At 45.6% G+C, this 15589-nt stretch overlaps 1 protein-coding gene across 2 annotated transcripts in view; it reads right to left on the bottom strand.

Moving 5' to 3' along the window:
- CTNND2 (catenin delta 2) overlaps nt 1-15589 on the bottom strand; it is a 938925-nt gene that overhangs the window by 134623 nt on the left and 788713 nt on the right. For both annotated transcript variants that reach the window (XM_045038764.1, XM_045038766.1), the window contains exon 13: nt 2830-2947. In XM_045038764.1, coding sequence (XP_044894699.1) covers nt 2830-2947 — 118 coding nt within the window. The remainder of the gene's footprint in view (nt 1-2829; nt 2948-15589) is intronic.

Genomic DNA, 15589 nt, shown 5'->3' with positions numbered 1-15589 from the left:
GCAGCCACCGTCCTTCTTTGGGACGCCAGCAGAAGGCATGTGGCAGCTGGTGGCGCTGCTCTTGACATGCACGGCTGTCAACAGCGCTTCTAGCGGCTCCTCGTGGTCACCAGGGTCATTTTGACGCCTTATTTTCTATGGCAAAGGGCTAATTTGGAAGTTGTCCATAGACTGCTGAACCATATGTTACCCATTCAACAAACTGTCCCGGTCACAGGAGCCGAGCTGAGAGCTTGTGTGGATTCCAGGCTCTAGGATGCCATTAGCTTTGCTGGCTGTAAAGAGAATGTGCACTCACCTCCCTCCTCTATCCTGTCACTGTGAAAGCTCAGAGGTGACCAGACAGAGGGCTGAGTGGCACACTGTGGGACCATAATACGTTAGAACTCTCTGGCACGTTCTGGCTGGCAAAACACTGCTAAGTAACTTGTGGAGTCTGATCCTTTCAGAAGCTACGGCGATCTTCCTTGTCACAAAGTCGGGGTGCCCGGCTACAATTCTATAATCAGCAGGAGGGTGGGGGCAAATCTACCCAAGCCTGGTGCTCTAGCTGCTGCATCAGAAATAGCCACGTCTTAGGATTCCCGCCTTTAATACTCCCAGGGATTCTAGGTTCCTCTTTTGAAGAGAATGTGGACATTAAAAGAGGTGATCTCCAATGTCTCCCAGGAGTCTGACACGTCAGGAGAAAGGGGTGGGGCCTCACAGCACTTCGTTTTGGGGCCATGCTGCTACAGACTACCTCCCCACCAGTGTGGGCATGGGCGGTTGGCCAAAGCAAGGGGCTGTTGACCCTTATTTTCAACTGCAAGGCCGAGACAACATTAAGCTCTTTGGGCATCCGTTACAGTAAGAGGCTCAGCGTCCCAATGCTGCAGCCTTTCCTGCTCTGAACGTTAAGACCCGCCGCACTGAAGCCTTAGTGAATTTCCTTTGGCAGCTCTTTTAAAAATCGCCTACTGTGTTAACAGACATCTGTAAATCCTCAAGACATCTTGACTGGTCACGTTTTTAGGGACTTCGTTTTCCTATCAACGATATTAAAAGTTCTAAAATGGCCGTTAACAGTGTTTACAAAAGGGGTTGATTGCATCTAGAGTCCATCATACTCCATTTCAAAACTGAGGAGCACTTCACGGTAAGCTGATGGATGCAAGCATAAGTCAGTGGCGGCGAGCAGATGACAAACTGTGTTCACAACTGTGGTAAACTAGTACTCAAAGGATGGGAATCCCAGAAGGCGGATCATGCCTCCACCACAGGGAGTAGGTCTCAGGTATCAGCAATTTCCTACATTTCTCAGTGGCTCCACTGTGCAGTCAAGGTTGAGAACCCCTCACTAGGTCATTCCCCACGCCAGCTGGTAACCAAAGGGATCAAACCACTCGTACCTGTTCTTTATGTGACTTTACAACTAAATTACATTACATCGTGTTTCTGATGAGAGTCCTTGTCAAAGCTGTATCTACTAAGGTGGGCTCTCAGTCCAGGCCACACGTTGAATCACCTGATGAACTTCTAAGGAACAAAAATCTGAGATCAGAGGTAGACGTTCAGAGTCAGAGGGCTGTGATGGGGTCTAGGCACACGTATTTACTAAGCAGTCCTAATTCTAACGAAGAGCTGGCATTAAAAGCCATGGGATTAAGGACCAGGACCAATTTTGCTCCCTCTGTGGGACATCTGGCAATATCTTGGGGACATTTTGGTTTGTCCCAGCTATGAAGCTGCTGGCATCTAGGGGGTAGAGCCCAGGAATGCTGCTCAACATCCTACAATGCACGGGGTGGCCCCCAAACACTGAATTATCCAGCCCCAAATGTCCATGGTGTGGCTCTAGAGAAGTTCTCGTTACGGTCTCGCATTTGTCACATGGACTCATCAGTAGAGTCTGTGTTTACAGTTGTCACACGGACTACTTTAAAAGCATCATTAGAGTCTGTGTTTACATCAGGACATTATTACTTTACAGTTTTACATTCAGAATGAATCGAAACTAATCAAAAGACAAACTGAGGTGAAACAAAATACCTCCAACACTGGAAAAGCCCACCTGACTCTATTTTGGTTTGTGAACTCAAACACTGAAGAGACTCTGATGATTCACATATCACCAGCCTCGTTTATTTAGCATTTTTAAAGCAGTTACTTGCCTTCATTGGGCACTTTTTTAAAAATTTAAAAAAATTTTTAATGTTTATGTTTGAGAGAGAGAGAGAGACAGAGTGGGTGTGGGGAGGGGGCGGGGCAAAAAGAGAGGGAGACACAGAATCTGAAGCAGGCTCCAGGCTCTGAGCCGTCAGCACAGAGCCTGACATGGGGCTCGAACCCACAAACCAGGAGATCAGGACCTGAGCCACAGTCTGACACTTAACCAGCTGAGCCACCCAGGTGCCCCTTCATCAGGTACTTTTAAAATGGCATTTGAACAACTAACATTTGTAAAAAGCTAACTGCTAAGAATATAGAGTTATTCGAAGCTCAGGTAGTTTTAATAGGTCTCTTTCTTTTAAAAGCAGATTTCAAAAAAAATAAAACTGGAAGCTTGTGGGTAATGTAGCATGGAAAAGTTGATACACTTATCCGGTCTGAGTAACTTAAAACAATCCACATTTTTTATTTATTCGTTATTGAGACTTAGGTGTCTAGTTCTAGGCTAGGATTATTAGAAGCCATCAAGAAAATGTAGGAGTCCTACGGGGAGACCACGATAGATTTCAGAGTGAAGGTATTAGGCACAGCATTAGCTCTCCGTTGTTGTTAGCCGTTGCTTAGTCCCTTGGGCATCTTTATTGACTAAGATGTTTAATCTATGCAAACACAACAAACCTTGCTGTCGATCTCACTGCTCCCCAGTGCAGACTGGATCACGTAGAGCAGCGCATCTGTGAGCCCGTCGCATTCCCGCATCCTCCTGCGGGCCTCCTCTCCGGCTGAACTAACATTCCTGCAAAAGCAAAAGGGCACGTCAGCTACCTCCCTGTGGTCCCCAAAAGAACCTTTCTCCCGCGCGCAACTCCAGAATGTTTACCGAGAACACGGTTTTAAACAGTAGGCATGGTTTCCACAAATACATCGTAGAACTGGGTAAGTCATAGGTATCTGCATCGTAACTTGTGCAAAGGAAACTCAGAGTTCTGAACATGTCATCTGTGAGGGTCCCGTGGCCGCGGAGAATGGGGGCTCTTGGAAAGTCTTTAAGGTTGACTTCACTGACAGCTGACAAGGGAATCAAGCTCTGTGATTCAAAGGCCTCTTCTTTGAGAAATTTGCGAGAGCGTTTTTCAAAGATGGAGCTTCCGACTTACTGAAATATTTTAGAGCTCTAATTTCACCTGCTTCAAAAATATACCTACGTTGGCCCTACCAGAAGTAAACTTCTAGAAATTTATTCTAGGCGCATAGGTAGGGGGTTCTGTGAAAATTTAATCACCGGGATGCTCATGGGCACCTTTTATGGGCAGGCGTGGCCCAAGTTCCTTCCTGTACCAGCACAAGCTGAGCTTAAGCCAACAGAAGGGGTGGATGGTCAGGGAACAGGCAGCTGGGAAGCAGTGAGAGCTTCCACTTCTACAAAAGACATGAGAAAAGCTCAGTCAAGGGTGAATCTTTGAGGTGCTTTTAGTGACTCCACCACCTGAGAGTACATTCTTCCTCTCCTACCCCTGGTTAGGATTTGGTTCAGGCAGAGAACTTCTGTGGCAAGTCATGGACAACACAGCCTGTTGGAGGGATGCTGGAGGTGAGTTAAGGGAAGGTATAAAGGAACTGAGGGAATTTAGCGACCATGGGAAGAGTGATCTCTCGAGAATGATCCCAGTAGGCCAGTGACTCTCAAACTCGGCTAATATCAGAATCACCCGGAGGAGACTGTTGGGCCCCACTCTGGAGTCTTGGGTGGCATCAGATAACTTCCTATTTGGTGACGCCAAAGTTGAGAACCACCGCGCTGACTCTGGCTCTAGAGAGAGGGTCTGGTTGGGAAGGGCACCCTCTCTGCTGACTGCTGATGGCTGCCACATGGCACATCCCAAGAATCTGTGGCCCTGGACAGAGCCCGCAGGAGGCACCGAATAGGATGAATCTCATGCCCACGTTGTAACTGACGCAGGCATTCCCATTTCATTTTCAAAATGTCCTTCAAGGTTACTTTTCATTCTGTTTTACAGATGAGAACACTGAGAGAGCTGCCCAAGGCCACAGCGGGAGGAGTTAGTGGAGGGGCTGGGATTGAACCCAGTCCATGAGGAGAGGAAGGCAAGGCCTTCAGGCTTGATGCACAACATGGATATACTACTTTTTTTTAGGAACGAAAATAAAATAGGGCTGACACTAAAATGCTAACGGCTAAAATGCTATTGAACATAAATGTTTTCTTCGATATCTAGAAGGTTCTGGAGGATGTGTTTAATGTGTTTAAATGCGGAGGATCTCTCCGCATTTTAATCTAAGACTGGGAAAGGTTATTCAATTCAAATTAGTATTTTTGGCATTTGCTCATCTTAAAATATAAACAAAATTTCTCAGTTCCTCCGATAATATAACTAGGCAAATAGTGACAGCATTTTTAGGTGAAGTGTCAGGACTCCCCCTTGGGGTGGCCAACCCTCACTTCTGACAGGATCTCGGAGAGGGAGGAAGAGCCAAAATTTCTGCAGGAAGAAGTGGTGAGAGCTTTGCTGGTATTACTCTAAACGAGAAGGACGGCCTTTGTGACAGAGCAGTTTTAGACCATCCCTCCTTGAAATGGTTTTCACCAGGTCAGGCTTTGAGGCTGTTAGAGTAATAGGCTTGTCAAAAATCCCAATCAGACCTCTTTGGCCAGAAGAATGCTGGATGGCAGTGTGCCTGTGTGTTTTAAATCTTGCACCTATACTCTGAAGAGGTTGTTCTTCCAAAGAGAGAACGATGGAATGTAGTCTTGAAAGTGCCTGAGGGAAGCTCTGTCCACCCTAGTCTGAAGTCTTCTGCCCTCTTCCAATGAATGCTCAGTCTTGCCCTTGAGTAGCTTTATGGTGAGGGCAGATTGCCTCCTCATTCACAAATACACTTCGTAATGATCAGCCTATTTTCAGTGGTAATCAATGAACAGAGACAGGGCAACCTGGGAAAGATCATGAATTATCAATTGGTCAACATTATAGTTGTGAATATTAATCTAAGAAGTACCCTTTATTCTTGTTTTTCTTTGATTCTAGTCCACTCTCATCCAAAATTAAAAAAAAAAAAACTTACTAACTGGCTGCTATATTAGAATGTATAGGATATTGTGGGGTGCCTGGCTGGCTCAGTCAGTAAAGTCTGCCACTCTTGATCTTGGGGTTGTGAGTTTGAACCCCACGTTGGGTGTAGAGATTACTTACAAATAAAATCTTTAAAAAATGTGTAAGATATTGAGAAATGAGAAGACTAATAAGTTGGGTCCCTGTAGAGAAGGGGAAATGAATGGGACACACACACACGCACACACATATAATCACACACATATAAACACACATGTAAACACACACATACAAACACACCTCTATGATACGGAGGGGAAGAGGGAGTTACCACAGTGTCTTCAGGTATGATGATGCTCAATACATATTTTTAAACAGAATGAGGTGTGCACATGTCTCTTAATCAATGGGTAACAGTGTCCTACAACCCTCTGGGGGGTGAGTTGGCTTTTAAGCAACTACTCCTAAATGAGGGAAACACATCAGAAAAGTACCCCTGGCTTTTCACTCTGGAGGAGAGGAGAGTTTCCTGTTTCTCCTTTCCCCCCACAAAACAAGATCTACTATATCGTGCATGCTTCACTATTTAAAAATTTTTAAAAAACCAACAACATTTTGTGTGTGTAGCGATTAACTAATCATGGTCCTAAGGAAGGGACAATGAGCCAGTGTCCAACCTACAAAGTTCCACCCTCCTGTTGCACTGGAAACCATCTTCTGCCCATCTTGACCGAGGTGATTTTCACGTCTGATGGGAAACCGGTACAGCAAATTTCTATGCATAAACATGACATTCAAACAAATACTGATGGATTATTTGTAAAAAAGCACAAAGATGGCATGACAGCTATGCCTTAGAAATAATCTTTATAATCTTGATTGAATTGTTAGTTGACATGTCATTTGGAGATTTCTGCTTAAAGTAGGTTCTATAATCTTTTTATCTAATTGATAAAAACGAAACTTTTTATTTCTTACAATTAAAAGGTACAAAATCTCTTACAATCTCTGTTATTCAACTGTAACGAGTTAAGCTGCTTTATTTCCCCTCTCTTCAGTGCTGTTTGACATGCTGTTTCTCTTAGCTTCCATCACTCACTGAGCTTATGTAAAACAAATTCAATATACAGAGCCCTCATAGGATCCAAAGAGGCACTTGTAATGCACGTTCAAAAGGAACGCAACCAGCATTTCACATGAAAGACTTCATTTTATGTGCCTCCACTTCAAGATGGTCAGGATATGAACAGGGAAACTGCAGAGAAAGCCAATGGATGAGATTTTTAGCAATTAGTCTATTTGAAATGAGCCCTCTCTTCTCTACACTCTCTTTGCTCTTTGAATCTCTCTTAACCATCACCACTGACTTTGTATTAGAATTATTTAGGCTGTGACCTTACTGCTGCATTGGAACCTTCTGGAGGGTAAAAGGCATGTTGCTGTCATTTGTATGCTCAGCATACAGCTGAGTGCCCAACACAACCTAGGTGCTCAGAGCAAGGTGGCTATTACTCGTGCATTCAGCCCTCCCATCGGACAGTCACTCGTGTGACTGATTTACCTCTGTGCGCTGTACTCACTGGACAATATTGGATGTCTGCTTCGTCAAGAATACAGGCTTCTTACACTGTGGCTTGTGCCCTGCCACTACAACCCCCATCCTGGATTATTCAGAGCAGGCTCAATTTGGGAAGGAAGAAAAAGACAACAACAGCTGAACATAACTAAACAAGTTTGAGATATGAGCTTTCTTATGACTGTTGACAATACTGATCAGACACATGGAGTGCTGGAGAGAACGGCACAATTTTGCCACCTGGAGACAATCAGGTATCCCTGAGCCATAGCTCTCTTCACTCCCAGCTTGCAGGAAGGGTTTGGCATTGATCCCATGAACTGTGAGAACTGAAATCAAGAGTCGGACGCTTAACTGAATGAGCCACCTAGGTGCCCCCTCACACACTTTTAGCAAAACAAGGGACCAGCTTGTTGCCTTCTTCTCATTTGATAACTTCAACAAAGGTGGACCCTTTCGTGCCCCTGGCATGGCCTCGTAGCTGGGGCTACCTAGGTGTGGAGGCACATGCCTTGCCTTGGTCTGCTCATCCATAGTGCGCTGATGGGAGCATCTGGCATCACCCGATCACCCGTGGTGACATGGCCAAACGCTCAGGGCCTGGTATGGAGTCTACGAAGGAAATGTTAAGTGTTCTAGCTGCTTGTCGCCCAGAGACCCCCATCCAAGAGGGAGAGAGACACTAGGCGGGGAGCTGCAGGAACCACCTGGAACATGTACTGGAAGCCTGCAGAGAGGATGAGGGGTGTGCAGAGGGTAGAATGGAAGGTTTCCTAGCAACAATGACACCCTCATTTTGAAAATTTTCATTACTGCTTTTTTAAAAATCTGAAACTATTGTAAAGGTATTCAAACCCTGGGGGAAATACATCAGTAAAAGTGAACATCCTTACTCTCTCTTCTCCCCCTCATCCTTCTGTCCAAGGAAATCACTGTCACCATTTGACATTTATCGTTCAAGATTATTTTCTACTCATACCAATAAACTGTGTAGGTATGCTTTTGCTTTTTACCATAGTGGTTTGTAAAGCACCTTGCTTGCTTTTATGCATTAAAAGCCTACCATAGCCTCTTTTCACGGTAATACCTACCTATGTACCCTATTCATGGAACAACTTTGGGCATTCCGTGTATAAATATATGATGATTTATAACCTAAAAAGTTATTACCCTATTAATGCACATACAAGTTATTTTTAATTTTTTACAGCAATAAGTAACATTGAACTGAAATTTGGAGGAGTTATGGGTTTTGGAACTAGAAGAAAGGCTATGGAACTAGAAAAAAGGCTAACGGATAGATCAGTTCAAAGCAACGAACTAACCCACCTTGACTGGGTATCGACTCTGCTCCACACCTAATGCCATGTCTTGGGATAAAAAGAACACCTGGCCCTTGACCTTGGGAGCTCCATCTAGCAGGCAAGCAGAAACATATCTGATGTGCCTAGATCTGATATCATCGGTATGAAAACAGAGGTATGAAGGATTTGGGAACCTATCTCCCTTGGAAGTAATGCCTAGATGTGTCTGGAAAAGAAACATAGGCTGAGTTGGATGGAGGTTTTACTACTCACCTTTAAGTTGTAATTAAAATCTTTGCTGAGGTTGTAATTCTTTTTTTTTAATCTTTCAATGTTTATTTATTTTCGAGAGAGAGAGACAGAGAGAGGGAGAGACACACAGAGCACGAGTGGGGGAGGGGCAGAGAGAGAGGGAGACACAGAATCCAAAGCAGGTTCCAGGCTCTGAGCCATCAGCACAGAGCCCGATGGGGGACTCAAACTCACAAACTGCAAAATCATAACCTGAGCCTAAGTCTGATGCTTAACTGGCTGAGCCACCCAGGCACCCCGCTGAGGTTGTAATTCTATAAATGTGGACATCAATTGTTTTCCTTAACATTTGCTGCTGCAAGTCATAGGTTCTTAAGAAGTAAGAACCCAGAGTATGATAAACGTTGTCTTATCAAGAAAGCATTTTATGCATATTTCGTGGAATGTACCTTCAAATTTGAAGGGCAAGACTTAACCTACACATAACAGGCTTAAGGGTGGCTCCAGGTGACCAGACTGTGGAAATGCTAACCAAGCACAACCACGCAGAGGTGGGGTCTCCAGGCCACCACTCCTGGCATTAACAGAGGATAGGACCTGTAGGGAGAGGTAGCCGTCTGTGGCAAATGCCAATTCTGGTGTGTACGTCTCCATTTTTACTAAGCCTGGTATGCTATGCCAGCCCCTTGTGTTCAATAAAACCATGGTGGGCTCACGGTTCACCAAGGTGAATCATGCTGATGCTCTTTTGCCAAACCACATTACCTGTGCTAAGTCCTGTTTGCTTGACATCTAGCTGCCCAGTAGCCCAGCCAGGCTGCTCTGAACACTGGTTAGTGTACCACCAGTGGCTCTCCTGCCTGTTGTGGCTCTGCAGAAATGTGCCGTTTGTGACATCTGGGGGTGCCTGTGGTGGGGGGGGCTCCATCAGTTAAGCGTCGGCTCTTGATTCTGGCTCAGGTCATGATCTCAGGGTTCATGGGTTCTAGCCGCACATTAGGCTCTGCGCTCACAGTGCGGAGCCTGCTTTGTGGCCCGTCTCCTCTCTCTCTCTCTCTCTCTCTCCCAAAAATACGTAAGTGTTAAAAAAAAAAATTAAAACCATTTGTGACACTTGGCCAATAACCAAGAGGGAACCAAAGCAAGCCTCCCCTCACCTGCCTGGTGAATTCATTCAAGGGGCGTTTCCAGTGTTGACTTTTTGGGACCTCTTACCCAGAGAGCAGAGCCAAGGATGACAGAAGATAAATCCCTTGCCTTGAAATCTAATGGGGATTGCTGGGCGGGATTCCCAAGCTGCTGTGATCCAGTACTCTATTTTATTTTCTATTTCTCCCCTTCTTGAGCTGGCATCTCTCTATTATCCTATGCCTGTCACACCAGTGTTTGTTGGGAGAAGATGACCTATGTCTTTGATATCGTAGGACCACAAGGGGAGAAGAATCGTTCCCCAGGAGCTGTACTTCATGGATGACACCTGATTTAGATGCTGCTGATTTTAGGTCGACCTTTAGCACTTTGACATGATGCTGTCCTGGGATGAGACCCTAGGATGGGATGAACGTATGTGGGATGGATGTGAATCTTTGGGGCCCAGAGGGAGGACTATGGTAGGCCAAATAACGTCCCCCCAAGATGTTTATGTCCTAATGCCTGGAACCTGTGACTAGGTTACTTTACATGCAAAAAGGGACTTTGCAGATGGAATTACGGTTAGGGACTTTATAATATCCCAAATGATCCCTGTGGACCCAATGAGCATGAAGAGCAGGGAGGATTCCCTGGCTGGTGTCAGCGGAGCGGCACAGAAGCAAGAGTCAGAGGGGTCTCAAGCATGAGGCTTCAAGTCCCCACTGCTGGTTCTGACAGAGGGGGCCACATGCTAAGTTGTGGGAGAGGCTGTCAGCTCTCAGCGGATAGCCAGCAAGGAAACAGGGACCTCGGTCCCACAGCCATAAGGAATTCGATCCTGGACACAGCCTGAAGAAGCTTGGAAAAATCTTCTCCCAAGAGCCATTAATAAGGAGCACAACACCGTGGTTTTGAACTGGTAAGGTTAGTGTCAGACTTCTAACTCACAGAAACGGGAGGATAATAAATAGGCGTTGTCCTCAGTCCCTAAGTTTGCGGCAACTTGTTACAGCAGCATAGGAAACCAAGAAAGGGCATTAGTTTGTTTTACTCAAGGGTAAATGAAATTCTTCTCAACACCAACCATATATATTTCACACCCCACCCTTTTCCTGGAAAACTGCTTCTCTGTAGTGGGTTCACGCAAGTTTCAAGAAGCTATTTCTCAATGATCAAATAATTGTATTGTCTCGACCAAGACCAAAATGCCACCTATATATGGAAATCAGGGGCTCCTGGGTGGCTCCGTTGGTTAAGCATCTGACTTTTGCTCAGGTCATGATCTCATGCTTCCTGAGTTCATGCCTCGCCTTGGGCTCTGTGCTGACAGCTCAGAGCCTGGAGCCTGCTTTGGATTCTGTGTCTCCCTCTCTCTCTGCTCCTCCTTCGCTCATGCTCTGTCTGTCAAAAATAAATAGACATGAAAACGCACACACAAGAGAAAATAAAAATTCTTCCTTGGGGCATGCGTGTAGGGGAGGGGGCGAGGGGGTGACATATAAGGCACGTGCCCTCAACTATGCAAGGCCAGGAGATGTTTTATCTACCTCGGAGCAGACAAAAGCCCTCTGCGTAAGAAGCACTGATGTGACGCACTTTTTGAAGTGATGACGCACTTTTTTGGGGACAAAAGTACTTGTTTTGCCCTATCCCTGATCTGATTAGCCACGAGACAATCTACCAGACACGTGGGCATCAGCTTGGTCCAGACTGCTCTCATGCTTGGTGGATACCTTTTACTTCTTCTTCTTTTTGTTTTTTTAAGTTATTTTTTGAGACAGAGAGAGCGCAAGTGGGGGAGGGGCAGAGGGAGAGGGAGAGAATCCCAAGCAGGACCCGTGCCCGTCAGCATAGAGCCAGATGCGGGGCTCAAACCCGCGAACCGTGAGCTCATGACCTGAGCTGAAATCAAGAGTCAGATGTTCAACCGACTGAGCCACCCAGGCGCCTCATATACCTTTTACTTCAGCTGGTCTCTTACTGCGGAAGAGGCTCCTGAAAACCTCAGTCTTCACAGCTTCCAGTGAACAGAGAGTGGAGCGATTGGTATTCTCTCCTGGGGGGATAGTGAGTTTGTGGGATCCTAAGGGAGAGAAATGGGCAATGTCCTGGCTCTGTTTGAGTGAAGTCTGTAGTGGGGTCTTAAGTGAATTTCTGGAACCTTATCTGAAACGCCAACCCTAAGTGCCAAATGGTATGAATGGTCAAGTTTCCTGTGCTGGGCCAAAGTAGGGTGTTCCTAGGAAACCTTTCACACGCTGAAGTGTGTAAAGCAAAGAAGCAATTATTGTTAATTTACGGGAAAACAATTCTGAGGATTCCCAGACCCTGAAATCTCCTCTCTTAGGCTTTTCTGAAACCTGAGGGCACATCGCTAACACACGCACAAAATACATGAAGACAGAGCCCAGATGCTCACAGGCGCGGTTCGAAGTTCTGGGCGCTGGATGCCAGGACGCTGGCCGTGGTTCGCAGGGAAGGAGCTGGGCGGGGCCGTTCTTGCTGCTCTGGATCCCTGCCTCTGTCCCAGCTCTCTGCAAAACCAGCGCGGGACACAGGTTTTGCTTCTCACCCTTTTCCCCATAAAAGCAAAAGTCCTCTTTGGATTTCCTTCGGTTTGTGAAAACGGCTACTCGTGTAGGTTTTTTGCAAAAGCAAAGTGGCATGATTCAAACTTTTGACAACTGAGGGACACCTGTATTAAGATTAGCCACACCTCTGTACATTTTTATTTGGTACAAGTAACAGAAGGCTGAATTTATTTGAAAAGCTCTTGACTTCTCTTTACACATGTGTTTCTCTTTTTAAGTTTCTTTTTAATTTGATTGATTGATTTTTTTTTTAAGAGAGAGAGCACAAGTGGGGGGAGAGGGGCAGAGGGAAAGAGAGAGAATCTCAAGCAGGTGCCACACTCAGTGTGGAACCTGAGGCAGGGCTTGATCCCACAACGCTGGGATCCCACAGCCTGAGCCAAAATCACGAGTCTGACGTTTAAATGACTGAGCCACCCCGGCGCCCCTAGGCTTACTTGTTTCTTTCTTTTTTTTTTTTTTAATTTAAAAAAAAATTTTTTTTTTCAACGTTTATTTATTTTTGGGACAGAGAGAGACAGAGCATGAACGGGGGAGGGGCAGAGAGACAGGGAGACACAGAATCGGAAACAGGCTCCAGGCTCCGAGCCATCAGCCCAGAGCCCGACGCGGGGCTGGAACTCACGGACCGCGAGATCGTGACCTGGCTGAAGTCAGACGCTTAACCGACTGCGCCACCCAGGCGCCCCTAGGCTTACTTGTTTCTTAAGGTGGCACCTTCATTACAGCCAAGTCAGAACGATTTCCAGAGAAATAAATTTCCCTTTTTATATTTTGTCTTTTCGTCTTCTTCTTTTTTTTTTTAAGATTAGCACAGTCTTGCTTTTGGATTCCTGCTATGCACCTTACTGTCTTCTTGCAAGGAAGGCAATCTCTTTATAAATCAGGACAGTGAGGGCTCGGTAATTGCTTTGTAGAGCTGCAGGGACAGAATGCTTCAGTGGCCTAAAGACCAACTACCTACTGGGCTGGCAAGCGAACACTGAGGCTGAGCTGTCCTCAGGGCGGTGGTCCCTCCGCGTTGACACCCCAGCCACCCTCATGAACGTAAGCCAGCAGAGAGAGATGGATAGGCTCCTCTTCTGTCGATGACTGAACACTGTCCCTGTTAAGAATGCCCAGATCCCCGCCTTCCGGAGTTGGCCATGCAGCAGGGCTCACTGTTGCAGAGAAGCCCACGGCAGAACCAGAAGTACCTGAGTTAAAAGACACCTATGGCTGGCAAGTACTACCCAGGGTTTTAGCTTCGTGATTCCAATTAAAATTGATGGACGCCACAGAGTTAACTGCTCTAGGAAACGTCTGCCGCCAGGGTCCCGTTGGGCGGAATGACGAGGAAATCCCAGGGAAAAAAGGCGAGCGGCTAAAACCGTTAACCGTGAACCTAATCGCGCCTGCGGTCCTTTGTGGTCCACGCACATCCCGTGGTCGTTTTGTCACTTGCGCTTGGGTGTGAGCGGCGCTCACTTCACTGTGCCCTGACTTTGTAGCTACCGAGCCACACGGCCAGCTTGGAGCACCGCCACGTGGCCCCACCTCCCGGGCCGATGTCCAGCTCCGCCGTGTTCCACGAACGCCTGAAACATGTCACTCTGGCACGTCTGTGGCAGGCTCTCTGTGCGGACTCAGGACCAGGGAGCATCTCACGTTGCGAGCCCCACGCCTGACCTCGGTCCTGGTTCCTCTGCTTGCCACGGAGGGGGCCTTCCGTGGAGCGTACCCACTGGCACCACCAGCGGCCACGGCAGACACACCCACGGAACAAAACCGGCCGCCAGCCACGGCTCCACGACAAAGCCAACGGCGGAAAGGAAATATCCGCTCAGAATGCAAATTAAGTTACAAAACGAATTAAAAACCAGTGTTTTCTTCTTCTTCTTCTTCTTTTTTTTTTTTTACTAGCCCAAATTACTCCTTATCGACCAGGCACAACTGAGTGTAAGTCACAAAACCTGAGCTTTAAAAATACATACGCTATAAAAAAAATAAATTAAAAAAAATTAAAAAAATTAAAAATAAAAATACATACAATATATTAATATGCTGGGAAACCCTGCAAACTAGAAATGCAATATTCACTTCACCAACAGGTGGCTTTCAGGCAAGTGAGCACCGTGGCTACATAAATGAGGAGCCAGGCCAAGGCCATCCAATTCCTTGTATTTTGAGATCTCTGTCTTCTCAGAAGTAGGAGAACAAATCTGACTGATAAGGGATTATAGGTAATGGGTTACTTGCCTTTTAAATGTCAGATTGTGGGTTTGAAGACTTTCAAGATTTGGCATTATGTTCCGGACTATTAATAGCTATTATTAAATTAGCCCTTCAAACCTTCGTTTCAATTCATCACCTAATTCCTTATATGCACTCATGTAATCTTTCAATTTATTTACTTGTGGGAAAATTTTAACAAATTGTACTTCAAAGATTTATTAAAGCTGGGAATGAATGTGATTTCTAAAAGTTCACTTATCTAGATGAAGACTTGTCCTCGAGGTGCATTTTCTGTTTTCATGATTGCTTTGATCACTCACTGATACCTTATTGGGTTCCAATAATAACAACCAAAAATCTGAAAGTATCTCCAGGGGAAAGAACTGCATTTATTCTTGTGTCTCATCCCCTCCCCATTTCCACCCCCATCATGTTCTTGTAATTCCCCTGCCCCCCCACACCCGGTGTTTTATTCTGGGTATTCACTGTTGGGTTGGGACCAGCAGCATTTCTCTGAGTTGACTGTTCACGATCCTTGCCCAGCAAGTTAGGGTGAGTGATCAGAACAGGCAGCCACGGGGTAAGGAAGAGAGAAGAGACCATTCCTGTTACCCCACTGCTCCGGGCTGTCTGCCTATGGTAACCATCCCTCTCCACGTGTGTGTGTGTGTGTGTGTGTGTGTGTGTGTGTCTTCTTAAATTTTGCTTTGGGAAAAGTCTCCTTAAATTTATGGCCAAATTGCTAATAAAAATAGTCCCTGGATCAAAACAGCTCCAGGCTCCTTGTGTGCAAAGGGAAAGGAAGGGATTAAAAAATAAAAAAGCACCTTTCTTTTAATCTCTTAAAAATGCTCCCATCTCTCCTAACTGCTGTCCGAAGAACTTAGAAGTTTTGACGACTCACTGAGTAGTTTTCTACTTGGGCCAAAGAACATGATAAATGATAAAAAAAAAAAAACGAAAACAAACAAAACGCAGACTCCAATTACTTCGGCCAGAGATGCTTGTGTAGTTCTAGCTAGGTGAAACAAACAAACAGCCTAATCTGTGCTTGGCCAAAGATGAATTAAAATGGCAGAGGGTGTCTGTGGACAGCTCTCTTCTCTCCTTGTTTTGAAAGTTAAGTATCTAGTGTGGGGGTGATGAGTGACCAGAGCGAAAAATGACAGGAATACATATAAACTTCTATGAGAAAAAAATATACAGAGAGCTCAGTAAACTAAGATCATCTGGCCTGTTTATTTTCTGAAAAGGAGAAGAGCATACACTTTTTCCTAATTATTGAAATATGTTTTTACA

This window comes from Felis catus, chromosome A1 (genome assembly GCF_018350175.1).
Source record: "Felis catus isolate Fca126 chromosome A1, F.catus_Fca126_mat1.0, whole genome shotgun sequence".
Lineage (NCBI taxonomy): Eukaryota > Metazoa > Chordata > Mammalia > Carnivora > Felidae > Felis > Felis catus.
This window is presented reverse-complemented; position numbering and strand designations above follow the sequence as displayed.